Source organism: Lycorma delicatula, chromosome 4 (genome assembly GCF_047948215.1).
Source record: "Lycorma delicatula isolate Av1 chromosome 4, ASM4794821v1, whole genome shotgun sequence".
NCBI lineage: Eukaryota > Metazoa > Arthropoda > Insecta > Hemiptera > Fulgoridae > Lycorma > Lycorma delicatula.
This window is the reverse complement of record NC_134458.1, coordinates 158,125,876-158,150,774: the sequence shown is the minus strand read 5'-3', so window position 1 is coordinate 158,150,774 and position 24,899 is coordinate 158,125,876. Positions and strand designations below refer to the sequence as shown.

The following is a 24,899-nucleotide window of genomic DNA, read 5'->3' as shown; positions in this document are numbered from 1 at the left end:
AGTGACAAACAAATAAAAAATATCTTATATTGCCTATGTGTCCATGTGAATTTTCATTTCAAAAACTTGTAGACTGATTTGAATGAATATCACACAATGAGACTACCTGAGACTTTCTTCTTAAAATAAAAACTAATCATCAAAATTGATCTATTTGGTGTAAGTAAAGACTTGAATGTATATTACAAAAATATAAATATTTTCTCCTCTCCCGATATAAACTAGTTTTTTTTATTTGACTGACATAGTTCATTATTAAGTTAAGTTAATTAGAATTTACCACAAAATGTCATAAAAAAAATAAAAGTTTTTCAAATTTTTAAAGTATCTTTTTGAGAACTTCGCACATCTTTAGCTTTGTTCAATATTTATAAAATTAATTTTTGTAAATAATAATTATAGTAAACTGTATAACATTACTGTTTCTGATTATGTCAACTTATTTTTAAAATAATGTTTATATATTTTTAAATGTTGGACAAAGCTGAATATGTGACATATTCATGAAATTAAATAATTTGCTATGTGTTTTTACTATCTCTGACCTAATCAAGTGGTTATTATTAATAAATTAACTTAATCCATAGATACTCACATAATGGTTGGATTAAGAAAATCCTTCTTTTTTTCAAATTAGTTAAAATTTGGTATTGAAACTTCACAAACATTACAAACATAATTTTATATAAATGCAATAATTCTCTTTTTACTGATGATAAAATATATAGGAAGGATGGGAACAATAAAACTGTCAAAAATGCTGATTAATATGCATTGAATATTAATGCATATATATATATGCATTAATATTAAAATATGCTGCATTGATAATGCAGCCTGGTGAATGATTCTTGCGTCATTTACTAAGCTTGTGTAATAGGTTAATATTAAAAATAAATAAATAAAATCTAAATAATATAATATTATTTACTACATTATCCTATCATAAATATAATTGTAAAATTATAATAATAATAATAATAATAATAATAATAATAATAGCTACAATTAAATACTTATATGGAATAATAGCTAAACCTTTATATAAATATATATAATAAAAGAAGTATAAAAGAAAAAATAGCACAAAAATGAAAAAATTGTGCTTTTCACTACTATCTAAACTTAACTTTCTTTTAAATAATAAATCAGCAGTCATACATGTAATAAATAATAAAATGCTATAAGAAAATTAATTGACTGCATTAAATAGACTAATAACTAATTAATACTTTAATATATAAATTTATAAACATTATAAATAAAAAATATTAATTTACCATAATTATCAGTAATAAATTCATATATAATAAATTATTTTACGTTCAGCTAGGAGCTGGAGTATCACTTTTATTACAACAAATACAAACGTCTGGTGTTTCCATACAATCAATATGATAACGATGACCACACCTGAAACACAATTTAAATATTATAACTTATTTTTTACATACTTGCAATGCATAAAAATATACAAACTCTGCTGTGCAAGTTCAAAGAACTCATTGCAAATTTTTGGGTTCAGCATTAATACAGCGTGGACAGTATACACATTAAGCACTGTAAATATTAACAATTACAGAAGACCTCACATGAATCATAAATCCTAGCAAAAATGACATAACTGTTCTAAAGAATAACAAGTAAACCATACTAGGTTTACTAAAGAAAGGCAGAAGTGAAGTGCTTGCTTAAAATATGCCTTCTTATTGAGCTGAATATACTGTTGAATATCGATATGCCTAGACCAATGAAATGCAGGTGATATTCAGTCCTGCAAGCCACACCTACAATTCAGCACAAGTACTGACCGTATTGTAAAAATCATTACTCTCAGAAAAAGTAACTCTGATTGATGCCTCCTGTGTCTTAGAAAGAATAAGATAAGGTCTATACTTAGAAAGACTACAGGCATTATAAAAAAGACTAGGACAGGTAGTGTAATGTAACAAATTAATGTACAAGGTCTGTTCAGAAAATAACTGAACATTTTTAATTATGTGCCAATGGAGATATTTAGTGATGTGCAGTTGGCAGCATTGTGTTCCGCATAAACTCCTCTGTAACCACATGTTCTTAGATTGCTGATATCTCGTTTAGTTTTCATGCTATTGCTATTTGAGTGCAACATGTTTTGCCATAGTTATTGCTAGTAAATTAGTGTTAAAATGGTACAAGATAGTGTAAACAATAACTGGGAGTTTTAGTTTTAGCAAATTCTTGAATAAAAATAATGTTTTTTATAAAACTAGTGCACCTGGTGAAGACCACGTGGCAAGATTATAGGTCGCATTAGAGTAGGCTGACTCTCTTGTAGGATCTCCTTGTGCTCCAGCCAGGAGAAATGTTTTTGATGCTGGGCATAGGGACATAAGGCATCTGCCTGCAAGGGACCCGACAGATCCAAGCTCTGTTTTAATTGTGAATGTGAAGGGCACATTAAGGAGGGCTGCAAGGCCAGATGTACTGTTTGTGGTAAGGAGGGCACAGCTTTGGCAGCCATAAATATACTAAAGCCATGGTATGAGAGTAATACAAATAAATTTAAATAGAAGTAGGGATGTGCATGACCTGCTTTGGGTTACCACCAGACAGGAGGAAGCCTACCTTCTAGTCATCAGCGAGCCAAATGTAGGGGTGGTGGGCAATGAGAACTGGGTCAAGGATGTGCGCTGCGATGCTGCCTTATCCTGCCTGTCAAAGAACTTGGCTGTCATGGATTCCAGACAGTGTCATGGGTATGTATGGATGGATGTTGGGGGAATGAGGGTATATAGTGTTTACTTATCCTCTAACATTAATCTCTCTATTTTTTTAGGAGTGAGTAGACGAAATAATAAATTCTGTCATCAATAGTGTGGACCCATGCAATGTGGCTGGTGACTTCTATGCTTCATGTGTTGAATGGGGATGTCAGACCATGAACCAAAGAGGAGCGATCCTGGAGGGGGCAATTGAGGTAGCAGGACTACAATGTGTCAATGAAGAGGGGGTGGTCACTTTCAGCAGGGGGATTATTCGAGCACCTTAGACTATACCTTCACCCAACAGCCACTGGCTAACAAGATATCAGGGTGGAATGTGGTCAAGGAGGAAGCCCTTAGTGACCACTACTATATTGAATTCGACATGGTGCTGGCGACAAGCAGGAGACAGGATCCTCCAGGGCCTGGAGACTCAACTATAGAGAACTGCATGACTTTAAGGTAATAATTGTAAATAAGCTCTCCAAAGGCATTGTCACACCTGATGCCCTTATAAGTGTTTTGTCTGAGGCACTGTATGATGTCTGTAACAGAAGCACTAGCTTCTACAAATACAAGGGGATATATTTGTGGAACCACGAGATTACGTCCTTAAAAAGGAGTGTCTGAGAGCTAGGAAGGTCCTTCAGAGGAGAAGAAGGGCTGGCACTGACAAAGGAGAAGCTACCCAATGGCTTAAAAGATATAGGCAAGAGATGCAATCTAGTGTCAAGAGGTCCAAAAGGACTAAGTGGACAGAGCTATGTGACGAGGTGAATGAGGATCCCTGGGGGAATGGGTACAAAATTATCATAGAACAATTTGGACGTAAGTTGCCTATTTTTAGAGGTGCACAAACAGAGGAAGTCATAAGAAGACTATTCCCAAAGAACATCTACACCATTACAAGAGAAATTGCAGTGCAGGAGATTCCTCGTTTCATGGTTGGAGAGCTACAAGTAGCATGCAGTAAGTTGAGGCCTGGGAAAAGCCCTGGGATAGATGGGATTCCAGCATAAGTAGTGAAGGCAGTGGTGGAGGCTGACCCACTGACAATTCTTGAAGCAGCAAACCATGTTCTGTTTTGCGGAATAATCCTGGTAGAATGGAAGTGTGCATGGCTGATGCTACTGAAGAAACCAGAAAGACGAGATGATAACCCCTCTGGTTATAGGTCGCTATGTTTATTAAACAGCGGTAGAAAGCTATTTGAAACCTTACTGCTGCATAGGCTAAGAGTAGAGGCTGAGGCGAGGGGTGGGCTTTTTGAACACCAATATGGTTTTAGAACGAGGAGGTTCACCATCGATGCATTAGAGACGATAGTCTTGACGATTGATGAAGCAGCAGGAGGTTCTAGGCACTCCAGGAAGGTACCAATTCTGGTCCTACTGGATGTCAAGAACGCCTTTAATAGCATAAGATGGGATGCTATCCTGAAAGAATTGGAGGACAGGAACATCTCACTATATTTGAGGCGTATAATACAAGACTACTTGTCCCACAGAAGGATTAAAGCTTTTGTGGTGGGTGCGACTGTAGAGTTTTAGATGGAGTGCGATGTTCCTCAGGGGTTTCTGCTTGAACCAATTCTTTGGAACATGGTTTACGACGGCTTGCATGGTCAAGATTGGCCAGAAGGGGTGGTGACTGTTGGCTATGCTGATAACATTGCGCTGATCTCTGTGAACTGGGATATACAGAGGCTAGAGGAGAAAACAAACCTAACCATTAAGATAGCCAGAGACTGGCTGGAGGAAAGAGGTTATTCCTGGCAGCCAATAAAACAGAGTTAATAATACCCGTTGGGAAAAGGATATCCCCAATAGGGATCATGGTGGGTGATGTGCTTGAGCCTGTCAGGCGAGCCAAATATCTAGGTGTCTGATTGGACTATGTGAAAGTTCAACAAGAACATGGAGAGGTGTCTGACAAAGCTGATAGAGCAGCATGAGCCCTCACTGAACTCATGAGCAATGTGAGAGGTCCTCTGGCCTCCAAGAAGCAGTTGCTTGCCACGACGGTGTCATCTATAATTATGTATGCAGCACCCGTCTGGCAATGTGCCATGAAGTATAAGTCTTAACAGGATCCAAAGGAAGATGGCATTGAGGATCGCATCAGCATACAAGACTGTGTCTTCGGAGGTGGTGTTCGTGGTGGCAGATGTGTCTAGAGAGGCGGTGTTTGTGGTGGTAGATGTGCCTCTGGTTGAGCTACAGATGGCAAAAAGGGTAGGAAGATCTAATGGAGAGACCAGGGAAGTAGCATATGAGAGTATGCTAGCTGAGTGGGAAAGCAGGTTGGAAGCAGTTGATGTGGGAAGGTAGTCTTACCGTGTCATTTCTGATGTCAAGAAGTGGGTCTGTTGGCAGCACGGGGAGGTTAACTTCTGGGTGATCCAGTTGTTGACGGGCCATGGGGCATTTAATTTCTACCTGTGTAGATTGAAGAGGAGGCTTAACCCAGGGTGCATCTACTGTGGGAAGGACGACATGGCTGAGCACACACATTTTTTGAATGTGAAAGGTGGGTCTCAGAGAGGCAGAGGTGTCTTGGCAGTTGTGGGAAAATTGAACCCAGATAACAGAATGGACAATGGACAATGGATAACCCAGAATGGACAAATTATTGTCTAGTGAAGCCTCCTGGGAGGCCATAGACACGTTGTGCAAGAGCATACTTAGAAGGAAGATGAAAGAAGAGGGCTGACAGTAATAGCTGTTTGCGCAGATGATAAGGAGGGGAATGGCACAACTCTTACTTTAGCATTACTCATAACATTCAGTCTATAAATGCAACAAATTTGCTGTGAATTTCAGTAGCAGACTTGTTTTTTGCTATCAAAAATCAGATTACTTCTTGTACTTCACACTTAAAAGATAATGTATTGTAGAACTCATTATAAACAGATGAATATCAACTACTAACAACAAAATGACAGAACTATTTTTGCTAACAGCTGACTATTGACTGAAATAACTGAACTACGCAAGCACCAGCTACCCAAATCATGTATATATGCATGTGAATATAGGTATTCAATATGGAACTTACTTTAAAAACAAATCCACTTAATCCCTGTGATGTCTGAGTTACTCATGCAAAATTTCATGATTAAACCATTATAAAAATATAAACCCAAATATAGGCCAACATATGAATACATTTTCACAATTTCTTTTAATTAATATTTTTTACAAATACCAAATGACTTTTTCAAAAATTTAATACTTGTACAATAAAATTTCCTACAAGTTGCTATACACCGAATTTCATGATCATGCATAACACTGTTACTGAGATATATAAATACCAACTATAAATCAACACTGTATACATTTTCAAAGATTTTTATTTAAGATTTTAGCATTTTGAACTTCAAAATGTAGAGAATATAAAAATCTTTGAAAGATCATTTTTTGATGACAGCAATACCCACAATATAGTATAACAGCCAAGAAAGTAATAAAAGACAATTAACAATGCTAAGATACTTTAAAATTTACAGTAGGTTAGTACTGTGTAACGAGTAATAATACAAAAATGTTGTATCAAAAAATTAAATGAAGTAGTTCTATATTTATTTATTTCATTTAAATCTAATTAAAAGATGTTTATTAAGCTATTATGAGACAAATGTTCATACAGATTCTAAGAAGTTAACAGATTTATTATCATATGAAGAAATAGAATAAAAATAATCTAGTTTGGATATTAATTTTCTGTCATCAGAGCAGTGCCTGCTCTGATGACATTAACTGATATTAACACTCAAATTAAAAATTTATATTTATTAAGAATTATTTCTGATTCAGTTTTTCCTTTTTAAGTCATATATATATATATATATATATATATATATATATATATATATATATATATACATACACACACACAGAGATTAATCTCTGCTGAAGCAATTACATTATTTTGTGGGTATATAAACTTAAAGATTATTATTATTGAACATAAAAATCAAATATCACAATCTATAAAATCATATAAAACAAATTTTGAAAGTAGTGGCAAACAGAGAAATGGAAATCACAATAACAGGTTGTAAAGGGACTCTATAAAATTAAAAGATGAATAAATCAGAAGGAGGCGTATCATCAATCAAGAAAACTAGTTTAAAACATTAGAAAAATAAAAACAAAAATAGATAAACAACATGTATACACGAAGTGTAAGAAATTTAGGGAATGTAACTGGCTCTAACTAAAAATTAAAAGAAATAAATTCTTTTAAAATTCAGATGATAGTCTAACACTTTTAAATAATTTTAAAAGTTTATAAATTTTTAGTTGCATAAATACTAAAAATAAATCAATTTTGTATGCTAGTTTGTATCTCTCCTGCAATACTATGATTATGAAGAATGTGATGCACTGTGTAGCTGTTATCCAAAGGAAATATTGGAACATTAACAGATATGATGTATACATGCACCTAGTATGCTTCAAATGCAAACAACAAAGGACAACTTCTTTGATTGTCTAGCACTGACAACTTCCATGATGACACAATAACTTCAATATGACACAACTTCTTGTTGAAAATAATCAATCACTTATTCTGCCGATCAGTTGTCAGACTATGTCTTGTTTTAAGACATAGTCTTAAGTATAATCAGAATTTTTAACATCTGCAGAAATCGACAAGTAAAACTTCATTAGCATTAACATAAGCTTATTCATTCCCCAGGATTTCTATATGACTAGAAACCTAATAAAATCATTTTTATCAAAGTCTGCTAGGAGCAGAGGCAGAAGTATGAATGTTCAAAATTTCTGGATGTGTAGTGAATAAATAAGATGGTGCATGAAGAGAACTTGTTAAAATGCAGCATACAAAAATCTGATAGAACATCTGTCACAAGGATTAAGACTAAAACATAAATTCTGTGACCATCTTCACAGAATCATGAATCAGAATCATCGTGCTTAAAATACTACATTTGAGTTAACCTGGGAATAAACTGCAAAAAACTTCTGTTGAAACATCAGATGATTAATATTAGTTTTCTTAAATCTAAGTTAGAGTAATAGAATATATATGGGAATACCCCCATGAAATTGAGAAATCACCATTTAACCCCTCTTGAAAACAATATCTCACAGAGATGTTAAAGTTGTGTTTTTTATGTGATAAATTGATGTCATTATTAAACTAATCCTGATGTTAGATAAAACTTACTATGCGAAGAATGGAATGCAAATGGATAAAAGATGTTATAAAACATCCAAGAGCTGTTTGTTTGGTAGTGAAGTAAACCACTGAACCATAATTTAAGTGAGATCATACAAAGGCCTTGTAAAGTTTAAGCATGTTTAACATTTTAATATACTTAATAGCGAGTTCACATGGATATTCAATCTATGTAATGTGTACATTAAAATAAAAACATAAAAGTTTTACATGGTACAATACTAAGAATCCAAAAGAAAAACATTATGATGATGAGGTAAAAAACATGCCTTACTAAGAAACATGACTAAAAAATTAAAATCTTAGGTACAGGGGGTGATTCAAAGAAACGGGAAATTAAAAAAATTAAATAATGTTAATGAAAATTTTTATTTAGAAAATGAATTTTATTTCATGTAATTGTACAAATGTTGCCATTTTAGGATACATACATTTTAGTTTATTTTTTAAAGATGACATCTTCCAGGTGACCTTTTCTTCTACATAAACACTCACGAAGTTTCTTCGTTAAATTGTTCATGGTTTGACGTAACATCTCAATTGGAATTTCTGCAATTGCTTCTCGGATCTTTGCCTTCAGTTCTTCCGTTGTAGCAGGTCTACTGTGGAACACTTTGCTTTTAAGGTGACCCCACAAAAAGTAATCACAAGCTGAGAGATCAGGCGATCTGGGAGGCCATCTAATGTCACCATTTCGTGAAATGACATGTTGTCCAAACAATCGGCGTACAGCTGCCATCGATATTCGTGCAGTATGTGACGTTGCTCCGTCTTGTTGAAACCAGGCTGTGTTAAGAATTGGTGGAAATCTCTTTTGTTGTTCCACAACAAAGGTTTCAAGCATGGCTGGCTACGTAACGAGCCAACGTCACTGTAATCGCAAGACCGTTATCATCCTCAAAAAAATAAGGGCCTATAACACCGTAAGATGACATAGCACACCACACGGTCACTTTCTGGCTGTGCAACGGACGCTGGTGTAGCTGCGTAGGATTTTCTTGTGCCCAGTATCTGAAATTTTGCTTGTTAACAAATCCACTGAGGTGGAAATGCGCTTCGTCTGACATCCATAGTTCGTGAACAAACTCTTCGTTATCATTTATCTTCTGAAGCATTACATTACAGAATTGTGCTCGCACAGCTGCATTGTTCGGTTTCAGTTCCTGGACGATCTGCAACTTGTATGGATGATATTGCAAGTCCTTCACTAACATTCTTAGAACACTTGAACTAAGCAACTTTAAAGATGCTGAGAGACAACGGATTAACCGATGTGGACTTCGTGTGACAGCATCTTGTAAAGTTTGAACATTCTGTGGTGTACGGACGGTTCGCTCACGGCCTGGAGGTTTCTTTTTCACTGCCGAACCAGTTTCTTCAAAATTAGATATCCATGTTTGAATTGCATGTGCTGATGGAACACAGTCGTGCCGTCCCAGATTAAAATGATGGCGAAATTCTCTACGCGCTCCCTCCACACTGTCATTTTTTTTGTAAAACACTTTGATAGCAAATGCACGTTGCGCACCACTCCAAGGATCCATGACAACTAAATGGCAGGTTAGGTTAGAGAGGCTGGCGCCACTTATCAAATGGTACCAATCACCCACAGCTACCAACACAACTTTCAAAATTTCCTGTTTCTTTGAATCACCCTGTATATGAAAAAGGTCCTATCCATCTTAACCCCTTACCGGTTTTAGACAAAATAACTTGTCATCCACTTTTTTGCTGAAAATTGCTTCTGACAAACTGATTTGCCATTATGAATTGACCTGTTTTTTGACAAGTTACTGCAATCTGTGTGTCTAGTTCCATTTTTACTTTAATTTAACAGTAAAGCGCTAATAGCATATCAGTTCTCTTTTTTATATGTCTTGTTTAACATTCTTCTGAACAGCTGTTACCATGCATTTGTTTTAGCTGTTTTGATCATTCCTTAAGTTGTGTTCATATTAGTTTTATTATTTCTTTGTGTTATTTATTGTTTTATTTTATCATTTTACTATTATTTTCATGTAATTTTCAGTCATATTTTTATTTCCAACTGTTTGTGTCTGTGGATGTGATCATATGTAAATAAAAAATAACAGAGTTGTTTACTATAACCTAACAAGTAATTTTTTGTGTTAGTAAATGATCTTCGTGTTATTATTTGAATCACTTACTAGTGCTTTACAATATTATTGATATAATAATTAGGTATTGTAAGTGATATTTATTATTACAACATGGCTTGTTCATCATGTAAATGATAGTGATATAATTAAACTTTTAAATGATTTAGTTGAAAGCGATTCAGATAGTGATTTGGATTTTCATGATAAGAAAAGTATGTAAATTAGTTTTTCTGTCATATTTCATTGCATAGATAAAAAATAAATATTAAAAAAAAATGGGCAACATGACAAAGGTTTAGCGAAAATAAAAGGACATAATAATATGATTTTCTGCTAAAATAAAGACGTTAAGAGGTTGTTAAGCAACACATAGTTAGTGTACATTTTGGCTGGTTACTCTTTTCAAATTTTATTTTCATAATTTTTCTTCTGGAAGTTACTACTTATATTGGAATAACATATTGGGAGTGTAGAAGGAATACTATAGTATTATTTGTGTTATAAATCATAAATAAAATAACTTGACTACAAATAATTCAAGATGCACAATGTAACATACATGTTAAGATTAAAAGATTAAATATGTTGAGATTAAATATAGACACCAACAATTAGACTAGACAATCTATCATTCTTCATATCACACAAATATTAAAATAACAACTCGTTCCATTTACAAATTATGTTTAATTTTTCATAAATAAATTAGAACCTTGAAACATTTCATAACCATACATAGTTAACAGGCACATTTCAAATATTCATCTTTCCTTTTTATCAGGTTTTATTAATCATGCTGACATTAATAAAATAATAATAATATTACCTGAACATTAAAATTTTTTTATTTAAACTAGATTTATCCTTGTTTACTTTACATGAAGAACAATAAGGTGGGATTGATTGCCCTTTATTCATTTCTTCCAATGTTTCTCTTAACTTAATATGTAAATCTTTATATTGTAATTGACAAGTTGCTTCTAACATCCTTGTTTCATGTACACATTTATCAAACAAACCTAAAAAACAAATAAATAAACATATAATACTCAACTAACTACAACAAAATGCGACTATAAACTGTCAGACCAAATCACATAAAGAAACAATGGCAGTATGAAAAAGAAAATATCAGGATATACCTAACCAGAAAGAAATCCCCCTCAGAAGATGAAAGATGTGATCAAATGTGAAGGATGAAATCAAAGAGGATTAGGTCAGAAAGGAGAAAGACTGATAAGGTAAATGACCAAGAGGAAGAGAATGAATACTTACTCTAAATTCAATTCAGAGTAAACAAATACAAATGGGAATAAGTAGCAAGTTAAAAAATATGATCATAATCATTGTAAAATTTAAAAATACATTAAAAAAGACATCACAATTTCTTTCTCTCTTTTAAATTTTTAAACTAAATAGACTTAATTTTCATAACACTCTGGAACTGACTAAATGTAAGGAATATGATATTTAAATTTCTAAAATTAATTTCTGATTACAATTACGATTGCTTCAAACATGAACGAGAATTTTAATCCCTTCATTGTTATAATAGATGCTCGCTGCAAAACATTCAAACATGTATAAACTTACAAAATGAACAAAGCCTCTTTCACTTTGTTAACCCTTAAAACCAGAGTTTTAAGGTCTGAACAATAAGTACGATGTAGTATTTCACAATTAATATTGAATCGTTATCAAAATTTTTCTCAAATGAAAAAGCCAAATCTTCTGAAATCTGTATTAAATTTTAAGCGCTGTATAGTGATGAATTTAAATCACAAACAAGATGGCAAAATTTTTCAATGAAGGGAAGCAGTAAGTAAAAAATACACCTAAAATTCAGCCAATGAGGATTTCTACAACTGATAATATATTGAAAACTGATGAAACAATTCCAATCTATCGGTAAATAAACATTGCACAACTGTAAAATAGGCACAATAACTATACAGAGTTCTCTTGAATGACTAGTTTTGGCATTTTGGCATAACATCTGTACATACATATATATGTATCTTGCATAACTCAAAAAGATTAGCCGTAGGATGTTGAAAATTTTGATTTATGACTGTTGTAACATCTAGTTATGCACCTCCATTTTTGATTGCAATCAACTGAACCAAAAGTGTCCAAAAAAGCCCAAAATCCAAAAAATGTTGGACTTTTTCTTAACTGCACTAATAAGCTGCCAATGAGAGCTTTTGAATGATATTCATTAGTAGTACTTATTTTCACTGATTCCAAAGTTATAGCCAAATGAGATTTTAATTAATGAAATATTTGGATCTTAGAAAGGATCGATTCGAATCATACTTCATCTCCTTTTTTTTAACTTTTTTTTTTAAACTTAAATATATTGATTTATTAATAATTATTAACCTCAGATTGTAAAAAAAAATTTACGATAAATAATATTCAATAATAAGAATTTAAAAAAATATCAGAAGTTATTAATGAAATAAAATTTTATATACTATTCATTTAAAAAAAATGTATATATGTAATTTAATAGGCGTACAAGGAAGTTATGTGGTGCTCACATCAGAAGTTTTTAAAAAGTTCTCATGTCATTTAAATTTATACTAAATACAGTTGGATATTCAATCTTGAAAATTAAAGTTTAAAAATGTTCTAGTGCAGGTCCCAATCAGCCCCTTGTTTTTCTGGATAAAAGTTTATTTAACAAAATAATTATTTACTTCAAAAAGATTTAATGCAATATTACTCAACATCAAAAAATGTATAGTTTACTTAAAAAAAAAAAAAAAAAAAAATTATATATATATATATATATATATATATGATGTCCTTCTAGTCAGATGTTAATATCAGTCCAAAGCTGGTACACACACACACACACACACACACACACACACACACACACACACACACACACACACACACACACACACACACACACACACACACACACACACACACACACACACACACACACACGTGTGCACACACACACACACACACACACACGTGCACACACACACGCACACACACACACACACACAAAATGGCATAATATAAGTAGTATATTGTGGCAAGTTTCAACCGTTTTAGTCTATGGGTTTTCCAGAAATGAAGCAAAAACTGTTTAGAAATAATCTAGAATATCCTCCCCCCTAATAATCACTTAAAACTTTGAAATTTTAAATAACTTAATATATACTGTTATCATATTAAAACCAATTTTCTAAGACAATTTTACAAAACTCAGAAATTAAAAATGGCAAAAATTACCCCTTCCCTTTCTTAATTTTATGCAAAATCTTAATGCCATCACTGCCCCATAACCACAATATCAACATTTATTGAGCCATTTTTAAAGAATTTATTATGTTAAGCCAATCTGGGGATATTAATCAAAATACAGGCCAAGATGTAAATATGTTCACACGTCTTCCCAAAATTGCTATGATATTTTTAATGTTTTTTTCACTCAGGGGTTGTGAAATGCCAATTATTGCAAGGAAACCAGACACTGACATTTTAGACCGATCTACATACATACCCTATAATAGCTACAGCTGCTACATAGCTGCTATAGAGCTGTAGCTGGGAAAGTAAGAAAATTACATATAGAGCTTATACAGTTGTAGCTCGGAAAGGTGAGAAGAAAATTAAGGGGAAGGAAGTGAAAAAGTATGAAAAGATTGTCTACTCCTAATAGTTCAATCGGTTATACTTGAGTTAAGTATATTAATTATAACTTAATCATTAAATCGGAGCTAAGATTCTATGTAAAATGAAAACAATAGAAAAAACTTGAAAAATCTCACTGGTGTAAAAAGGAAATACAATTGAATATATGAGAAAATATATGTTCAAAATATATGAGAAATATGTTCAGAAAATAAATGAATATTTTTAATTACGCACCAACAGAGATATTTAGTTAAGTGGTTGGCAACATTGTGTTCTGCATAACCTAAATGAGAAAGACCCAAGAAAGACATCAGTCTCAATCCAGTGTCAAAGTGATGCTCTCTGTCTTTTTCTTTTATTTTAATTGAAATGTGAATTTTGGATTCTTGCCTCCAGGTGAAACAGTGAACTGTGCGTACTATCAAGGCATTTTACAATGATTACATGAAAAAATTCACAAAAAGAGACCAAAGTTGTAGTGAGACAACTCCCGGTTCCTTCACCACAACAATGCGCCTGCACCCTGTTTTGTCAATTCATTAGTTTTATGCCAAAAATCAGATGATTGTCCTCCCTCAGCCTCCCTATTCACCAGACCTGGCTCTTTGCGATTTTTTTTTTAATTTCTAAAATTAAAATCAGTCATGAAAGGACACTGTTTTGAGACTATTGTTTACATTAAAGCAGATTTGTTGCAGACCTTAAAGGCCATTTCAAATGAAGCTATCCAGGACTGCTTTGTGAAGTGGAAACACCACTGTGGAAAGGATGTGAATACGGGAGGGGAGTACTTTGAAAGGGACAAGGACCATTAATCTGTAAAATTAATAATAAAGATTAAAAAAATAAAGTTTGGTTATTTTTGAACAGACCATTTTGATACATACATCAAAAATGAAAATGTAATAGATAAATGAAAGAAAAACTCTGTCCTTTCATTATTGTTTTTATAAATAATAAAATTAACAATCTTACCAGTAATAAGGCTTCTAAGGTCTCCTAATGTACCATTTGTATGCTCCATTAAAAGATGTAATTCTGAAGCAAGACTCAGATTTGAATTACTTAACACTGTTTGCATTAAATCTGTAAAATTAAAATAGAAGAAAGTTATAATCAAAATGATGTTAAGAAACAAACTATATTATAATACTATTTGATGACATAGTGAAAAATGTACTAATTTAAATATCTCTAAAGCCTGTGGTGGGTTTGACCTTCTTAACAATCTTCCTGCATACTTCTCCATCATCCACTAAATCTTCTCCAATTCTTTATAAATTCAGTCATTGCTGTCATGCCTTCATTGACACCTCCCACCTAATGTTTGCTCAATTAACCTTCCCATCAAATCTCCTATACTTGTACAAGATACGAGGGTTATTTTTTTTTCAAGATCCGATCGGTCACAAAATTAAAACCACAGTGAAAATAAAAAAAATTTTTTATTTGTAACAAGTACTTACATAGTTACGCTATTTCTCTACATAGTCGCCACTCCAATTTAGACATTTGTCATAGCGTGGTACCAACTTTCCAGTACCCTCATCATAGAACGGAGCCGCCTGTGTTTTCAGCCATGTTTCTACGCTAATCTGCAGCTCGATGTCTGTGCCAAAATGTTGTCCTAGCCAGCGTTAGGTGAAAATTTGATGGAGCCAAGTCCAGGCTAAATGGTGGGTGATCAAACACTTTCCAACGAAAAAACTGCAGGAGCTTCTTTGTTACAGTTGCAGTGTGCGGCCGAGCATTGTCATGGAGAAAGACAATGCCTGATGACAACATTTCTCTCTGCTTATTCTGAATTGCTCTTCGTAGACATTGAAGAGTCACGCAGTATGAGGCTGCAGTGATGGTCGTGCCACGTTCCATGAATTCCACCAAGAGAACTCCATTCCAGTCTCAGAGCACAGTAGCCATACACTTTCTGTTGGAGAAGGTTCGCTTGAACTTCTTTGGTTTACTGAGAGAATGAGAATGCATCCACTGTTTGGACTGTTCTTTTGTTTCTTCAGTTTCGAAATGGACCCATGTCTCGTCCCCTGTGACAATTTTGTTCAAAAATCTTCTCCTTCATTGTGGTAGCGCTGGAGAAACATTACAGAGGCATCCATTCTCATTGTTTTGTGATGGTCAGACAGCATCTTGGGAATCCATCTCGCACACAGTTTGCGGTACTGAAGTCTCACTCACAATGGTGTAGAGAGCTGACCTTGAAATTTCAGGAAACAAATCACTCAATACAGAAATTGTGAACCAACGATTTTCTCGAATTGCTTAACATCCACTCGCTCAATGAGATCATCGGTTGACACTCGCTTCCTTCCCGACCGCCTGCATCATGAACATCTGTACGTCCTGCTTTAAAGTTCCTGCACCATTGTCGCACTTTGCTGCAACTCATTGAAGTTTCACTGTACACATTACTTATTCGTCGATGAATTTCAGCTGCATTACACCCCTCAGCCCGAAGAAATCGAATTACCGCACGCACTTCACACTTGGCAGGAGATGCTATTGTTGTAGACATGTTTACTTGCTAGCTGCGTGTTCAGAACTAAACAAAGTGACGGGGCGTGATTGAAGGCCATACTAGAGACGCTGCGCAACACATATGCGCAAAGGTTCATCCGATTTTTGTGCGGGTTTTTATTTCGCGACCGATCGGACCTTGAAAAAAAAATAACCCTTGTATATTCTCTACTTTCCAGATGTGTCTTTATCAATTATTTTCTAATTACAAATTTTCTAACAGACGCAATTTTAAAAGTTAATAAATAAATATTTAAAAAAAATATGTTTATTTACCATGTGACTTAAGTTTTAATAAATACTGTAATAATGGTAACCATGATTTCTTAGAATCTAATACAGTAGCACCTCTTTGAGCTAAACCGACAATTTCAACTGTTAAATGTTCTTGAGGTTCATTCTGCAACAATAAACACATTTCAATAAAATTAAAATAAAATATATTACTTTAATCTCTCTAATGCCAGCAACACCAACTACAACAGCAGTCCAAAAAGTAATGAGACAATAGCTGGAGTTAGAGAACACTTTATTCTGTATATATATTCACATGTTCCTTTTCAAAAACATTCTCCCTTAAGAGGAGACACTACTTCCAACGACTAATTCACTTTTCAAACACAAAATCCAGGCCATCCTTCTTTGCATTTTGCCTCCACGGCTTTTACGACTCTATATTCGTCTCAAATTTTCACCCTTTCAGATCAATCTTCACTTCTGGGAACAGCCAGAAGTCACAAGAAGCTAGATCTGGGTTTCTTTGGTAAATGAGGAACAGTTTTATTTTTTTCCATTCACAAATTTGCGTATTATCTGAGCAAAATGAGAGTGCACGTTATCATGATGCAACAAAAGTTCTTAAATTTTTTTTCCAGGGTGTTTTTTTCCTGAAGTGAGTATGCATTTTCTTTGGCACACTGATGTACCAGAGAGCAATTAATTTTCCTTATATGTACCTGATATTGGTAAATGAATCCTTCACGATAAAAAAAGATGATCATCATTACTTGTGCTGCATGCAGCTTTTGTTGTTTTCAGAGGTGGTGAAGAAGTTAATTTCCATTGGGAGCTTTGTTGTTTCATCTCAGGATCACAATGAAACATTCAAGACTCAACACTTACCACACTATGCAAAAAGCATATTCCTTCCTTCTTGTAGTGAGCCAATAATTCTCCAGAGATGAATACACAGTATTCCACTCGGTCAGGTTTTAAGAGCCACAGAACCCAACAACATGCAACGCATTTCATATGCATCTGCTCACTCAGAATATTGTGTGCATTGCTTTTTGAAACGTGTAGCAGTTCCTTCAACTGCCACACATTGTTACAACGATCTTCTAAAATGATGGCACTCGCTGTGTATTCACCATATTGTTTTTAATCGACATGCTTGGTTGACCCATTCTCACCATGTCTTACACACTCTCTTGTCCGCCCAAAAATGCACCATATCACTCAAAACATGTTGCATACAACTCACAGCTTTCACTGACAGCTTTTTCAACATTTTGTATGTTTTGGAAGCTGAAACACAGAAAACTGAATTGCAAAATGTTGATCAATATTCTTTTCACATGATAGGTGATTATCCAACACACAATATGTAAATGATCACTGACAATAAATAATGACATCAATCAACTTGAAATTGACAAGAGAAGTAGACTACACATCTGAGTACTTGTATGCATGCAGGACTAGCACTTTACGTGCTTTAAATTTCCCTGCGAAAATCAGTCTCACTACTTTTTGGACTGCCTAGTATGGAGAATACAGAATTAAATAAGTCAATATTCTGGGGAAATGTTAAAATAACTGACCAGTTTCTTTCTGACTCACAGACATACACTATTAACTAACAATTCATGCATTGAACAGATAAAAAATTTATATTTTAAGTTAATATACTACCACCAAATCCTGGTTTACAATCATTAAAAACTCACATTCATAGCTGAAGGTGATGTAGTTAAAATTAAATAAAAATTATACTTGGAAATATTCAACATTTTTTATTTTTATTTATATCCTCATGCGACATACAAAACAGTTTTTGAGACTAGAAAATTAAGAAATATGTTATAATTATAACTGATTATATTAATTAGTTATAAAATCTATAAAATTATTCATGAGTAAATCCTTACCAAAAATTCTGTTATATCATATAAGCAAATATTTTGTTTGTACATTTAACACTGTACTTACTAAGACATTATCACACTGTTATCAATCCTCTTCTGCAGTAGGTTCATCAAATCTCCTATCATACATGTCCTCACTAAAATCCAAGTCATGCATGTCCTCACTAAATTTTTTATTGATATTTTAATTATAGCCCAAAATTCATTTAAATTAATTAAATATAATTATGAGTTAAATATTCATCTGTACAGCAATTGTAAACTTTTACAAGATACAAATTTTTTCACATTGTTAATACTAAAAATTAAGTTCTGCCCTTCTCATGATTCCTCAAATAAGATATTTTTAAATTTAAATAAACTTTATACATAAAACAACTAGCCTTTGGGTTAAACCACTTTTAAAGAAAAAATTCAATATAGGAAGGGAAGAGGAAGGCCAGGGATGTATAACAAAATTAAAAAAAGAATTGCCCAGCAGTTACCTAGATGGATGGAAGAAAACAATGGTTAGATCTTGATCAGAGCAGCAATGAAAAATACAAAAATTAACTATAAAATAAAAAACAGATGTGATTGAAGTCCATATTAGTTATTTTTTTTTTTAAATTAAGGAAATTAAATTAAATATTGAAGAAATTAAATAATAAAAAAAAATAAATAAATAAAATAAATCACAGTTCAAAAGGCATTAATAAAAATTACTTGAGCATGTGTTTATATGTGTTGAATGGAGATTCAAAGAAGTTTGGTTTTTTACATTTTTTAATTGCAGAATTTAAATATTTATTGTCAGAGTAATCCTGATTCTATAAAAGAAAATAGTTTAATTGCATTTCAAATAAATTAGTGGGTTATTTGAAGTTAGTATTGGTTATTTTCTAAGATTAAGTGATTATTCTTTTTAGCAAACATTGTACATTTATAAATACAAGATTAAATTAACATTTTTAATTTTTTTAAATATCAGTCTACATGAGATTCATACTTATGGGTGATAAACATCTGACAGCCCACTATTGCATATTGAAAATGATCTATTCTGACTTTTGAAGGAACTCTAAGAGATGATATTATACTTCAGGTGGGAATAAACATAAGCATAATAAATATTTAATAACGATGATATGCTTAAAATTTTATTAAAGCGTTTAAAAGGAAAGCAAAACAATACGATCTGGAAATTACGAAGAGGCAGGGAGGCTGAGGTATCTGGGATGCAGTTTTGAGCCGGACCTGTACTGGAGCAGAACAGTGATCTCAATGCACTGGTTCTAAATTTCGAACAATTGCCCATCTCCCACCTGTGGAGGAGGCTTTACAGCCTCATGATGGAAGCATGGCAGCAAGAATGGCATGCCACGACTAAAGGAAGGTCCCTGTATAGATTTATATGGGATCTGGGGGGATGGTATGCTTTATGGATAAATTATACACTCTTTGTAGCAAATCACCAAAAAGTCAAAGGGAATTAGCCAAATGTGCTAATGAGCTAGACTTGCAACTAAACAAAATTGGGCATATATTAAGTACAAGATGGAGGTGAGCTCTTTCAAGTTGGATGGAATGGATATCAAGCATTATACTTCCTATTTCAGTAAGGCTAAAGATGATAAAACTAGAAGTGAAACAGAATGGCCCATGTATAATGGATTAACTAAACATCTTGCATCATCTCAATTCCTATCTGATTTCACAACTGTGAACTTTCAATTATTAGGTGAGTCAACAGAGATTCAAAAAGGCCTTAACCTTGAAAAAAATCACTACAGCAAATAAATTATTGGAATGGGTTCGGAAAAATACGTAAAATAAAAGTGTGTCCTAGCAGACATGAGTGAATAACTATTTAATTTATCAACAAATTTAAGGAAACATTTTTAGTTTTTTTCCAATAACGGCTTTATTTTTAATTGCATGTAAAAATAAAAAGCACCAATTACGGGGCTAATGAATTTTACAATAAGCACAAAAATTGTGCTATGGTAGAGTAGCTTGGAAACGGTACTTTCTTGTATACAGTAAGACTAAATGGATAAATTAATAATTTATCCATAATCTCTTAATTTTGCTCATAGGGAAAAGTGTTCAAGAGCATTTTTATGCAAAACTGTCTTAGATTTCTACTGGTGGTATTTATATTTTCACAAAGTTAAAAATAAACAAAATATTGACAAAAAATTGATATTCAAAAAACCAGATTTTTTTCCATAAACAACAAAAAATTTGCAAAATTAATCAAATCTAAGGTTAAATATTGATAAATGACTTATTTTTACATAAATCTATGAAGTTGCATAAAAATATTTCTTTTCAGTAAATCTTTATAACAATTTGTTTATAGTGTAATTTTCAAGTCTTTACGGTTGTTCATATATTAGCATTTACTTTTAAAAATGCTAAATACTTTCAAAAATTAAGTTTTTGAAAAACCATCTCTGCCATCTTAAAGTACATGTTTTACTTTAAAACAACAATTAAAATATTTTTATATTTAAAAAAAACAGAATTAATAATGATCAGTTTTGAGTGTTAGCCAAGGTACCAAAACATACTTTTTTTAAAAAAATTCAGTTTTCAAATGTTGATACATAAACAATAAGATATACAGAATCCCTTACAGAATGAGTAGGTAGTAATCTCACAAACAGAATGATATTGATGACTTTTTCATTTTTTGCAGTTTATTTACTGTTACAGGCATTCTATCAACAACCTCACAGTAAGTCCAGATTAACAAGCAATCAGAAATTAAAAATAGTTTGAAAATTTGATTAATTTATAGCCTTGGGTCTTATGAATCCATACCTTTTTGAATTCTTCAATTATCTCTAATAGGAAACAAGATATGGAAGTTTATTTATTGTGTGCCCTGGAGTTATGCTACCTATGTATGATAGCTATAGCGTGATTTTGGTGCTTATTGTAACATTTGCTAGCACCCTTAGTTTTGCTTGTAGAAAAACATATCTGAGAGGTTTTTTAAGCAAAATTTTCTCAGCTGTCTACTGGTACTTTTTATTTTTACATGTGATCAAAAATAAAGTCACTATTGTTGAAAAACTACATATTTTTCCTTAATTTGTTAACAAATTAAATAATTAATCTCTCATGTCCATTAGGGCATACTTTTATTCTACATATTTTTCCAAATCCATTCCAATAATTTATTTTCATTAAAGATCAAATTTATGTACCACCTTTGTCTGCTGATCTTGATGAGCTAAGACTTTGTATTAACACTGCAGCTGCAGAGGTAACGCCCGACTTACTGGCTACAGTTTGGAATGAAATTGACATCAGCTGAGAAGTATGTTGCATTACAAATAGAAACCATATCGAACCAAATTCTGGGTGACAAAAACTTGATGTGTTCTATGAAATGAGACCTCAACCAGATTTGTAAGTTATCTCAATAAAGTTTTATTTGCTTTTAAAGTTGTGAAGCCTTTTTGAATTACCAAGTACATTTTTTTATAACTGACAAATAAGCAGGCAAGTTAAATTATACAGAGTATCACAAATAAGTATATACAAACTTATTTAGAATATTAAAAATAAATACTTTAAACTAATAATTAATGAACCTTAACAATCTCCAACAAATTATTCTAAATGCACTTCAAAATACTCAAAGATTACTGTTTCTTTCATTACCAAACAGCCTGTGAAAAAAAAAGTGAAGTACCAAAAAAATACTGTTTATTTGTCAAATGAACAGTATTGAGATCCCAGCACTGTTGAGAACAACAAATAGATGCAAATTTATAATTTATAACTTTATTTCAAATGAATACTTCCATTATGTGTCTTGCTTAGAATGTAAACTTTTGTGGAATCTTTATAATAAAATAAACATTTTTATAACTAACCTTCCTAAGAAGTAAGTTCTTTCTAACCTTGCTTTTTTTTTGTATATATATTCTTCAATGATGGAAATTATAATTAAAATAATATTACAAAAAAAATAAATAGTTTTAAAAAATAAAATTTATTTTTTCAGAATACTTACTTGTTCAATAGATGTTTGTAATCTAGCAAGCAATAGATCAAAAGCTTCTTGATAATCACCTTTCTTCTCTAATAATACAGCAGTAACTTCATCTAAATTACATGATTTTGACATCTAAAAAATAATAATCACATTAATTAAAATTTTCAAGTCGTCTTCTAGTTAAAAAACTAAAAACTAAACTTAGCCGTAACATGAATAAGATTACAATTTTATGAAGAATGGAGATCGTGGGTTTATCCAGTAGGCATGTCAGAAGCAGCATTTATATGTAACCCAGATAGGAGTCCTGAAAGGACAAAATTTTGTGCCACAAGCACAAAAAAAAAATCACCACTCCACTGAGCTCCAGTATATAAGTGACTATCACTCTAGAAGCTAGAAGATACCATGGAAGGGGCTGACCCAATACTCATAGCATTCATCCAAGAAAGGAGGAATAAGGATAAGAAGAGCGGAGGAATGATCAATCTGCAGAGGGAATCCTTCCAATAAACATAGTTTATGTTTTGCCTAAGACTTTAGATGTAACACAAAGAAAAAAAAGAATAAATTGCCAAACGAACAGTCTATTAATGATATTTCTATTTTATATAAAACTGAAAATTTAGAAATAAAATATGGACAAAAGAAATGAATAATAATTAAAAAAATGAAAAATTCTACAAGGATAAGTAAAATGTACATCTTGTTTTCTGTATAATGGATGGAAAAGTAACAATTGCTGAAGACTAAATTTTCCAAATGTCTGCAGGTTGTCCTTTGTTTAAGTGTCTAAAGAAAATAAACTTTGATGTTCACTCAATTTTAAATTCTTCTTCTGATAAAAAGCTGGAAAACCATTACTAATCACAAGCAGATGCTGAAAAGAGAAGGGTTATGAAAACTGCAAAACTGAATTTGGTGAATGATGTGTGGAAAATCTTTCATAGTAGACCAAATAAGTGAAGACCTAGTATGAATATTAAGTGCAGACACTGTAACAATTGTAGGTGACCTGACACAAGTAACAAGTCTTTTCAAAGATTACACAGGATGAAAAATAACATTACAACAATTTGGAAAGGTGGTACAAAAACTTTGTGTTTTCAATTGAAAATAAATTGAGTAACAATATGGGTTACTTGGTCAATTCCATTTTTTCTATAGGGATCCTATCAGGGATTTTTCATTAGGGATTTCTTTTTCAAGCTTCTTGAATATGCTGATGAAGTTGTTGGCTGCCTTTACGTCTGAGCTAGCTGCTTCTTTGTGCCTCACAACGCTGTGGATCCCGGTTCTTCTCTTGAACTTTTCAAACCATCCATGGCTTGCCTTGAATGCTTCTTCTTTATCTGCTGATGATCCTGGCATCTTCTTAATGAGGTCGGCAAAAATTAGTTTTGCCTTCTCACAAATTGTGTTTTCGTTAACAGTGTTGCCTTGCATTTCCTTCTTGTTAATCCATATGAGAAGCAATCTTTCAACATTGTCAAGAATACATGACCATTGCATGTATTCTTGGCAAACATTGTTCTTTTGAGACATTAATCTCCTTAATCTTATCCTTGTTTTAGAGGATAGTACAAATCGTTGATGTAAACTGATTGTATATGCAAGCTAGGTCAGCCTCGCTCACACCTCGTTCTTGCTTCTTAATGATTTGGCATTTGACTTCTACAGTGATTTTTCTTCTCTTACCCCTGTCTTCTTGCAGCGTTTTCTTTGGGGACAAACATGTAAGCATGCTCAAACTTTGCACTAAAAAAAATACACAACTATGTGTATGAACAGGACTTTCACAAGCGACAGTAAGATGCTAGCTGAATGAGCATTAAACACGGACTGATAGCCAAGATGCAGGCAGGATTAAAACTCATTCTGCAAAACATCGCTCATTAAGGGAGTCATTTATTTACCTTTTTTTTTTGCTTGCTATGTGAATCACTCATTTTGGAAGGTGCTTACTAAGCAAGGTTTGACTGTACAAGATTTTTTTTAATTTCTTTGTTAATATCAGTTAATCAGATTATTAATATTTTGAAATTTTAATCCTAATAATCAGAAATCAACAATAAATCAAATAATCATTTTAAAAATAACATGCACTAGCACTTAAAACTAATATGCACTATATAAATTATAATAAAGTAAGATGTTATCTTCTTTTTTTTAATGTAAATAAGTAATCAGTAATTTAATTAACTTAAAATTAAGTACAATGAAAGCATCTAAAAGAGAAAAGTGAAATACAACATATGAGAACATATACACATAACCTAATTTTATATTACATTAATTTATATGAAAATTTTATAAATCCAATTAACTGTGTAAATGGTGAGACTACTGCAAATATATTACAATAAAATATCAGGAAATCTTAATATAATTTAAATCTGTTGCAAAAAATGTTGCATGAAAACTAAGGAGAGAGGACTTTCTTAAATTTTTCAGAATCTTCATGAGAGAAGAGGTCTAAAAACCATAATTT

At 32.5% G+C, this 24,899-nt stretch overlaps 1 protein-coding gene across 1 annotated transcript in view; it reads right to left on the bottom strand.

Annotated features, from left to right (window-relative positions):
* Positions 1-1,210: 1,210 nt before the first annotated feature.
* Positions 1,211-24,899, bottom strand: part of Vps8 (vacuolar protein sorting 8) — a 112,466-nt gene continuing 88,777 nt past the window's right edge. The window contains exons 20-24 of the mRNA XM_075364591.1: positions 22,427-22,540; positions 16,544-16,667; positions 14,711-14,821; positions 10,902-11,094; positions 1,211-1,413 (exon numbers count right to left, since the gene is read on the bottom strand). Coding sequence (XP_075220706.1) covers positions 1,326-1,413; positions 10,902-11,094; positions 14,711-14,821; positions 16,544-16,667; positions 22,427-22,540 — 630 coding nt within the window. The 3' untranslated portion in view covers positions 1,211-1,325. The remainder of the gene's footprint in view (positions 1,414-10,901; positions 11,095-14,710; positions 14,822-16,543; positions 16,668-22,426; positions 22,541-24,899) is intronic.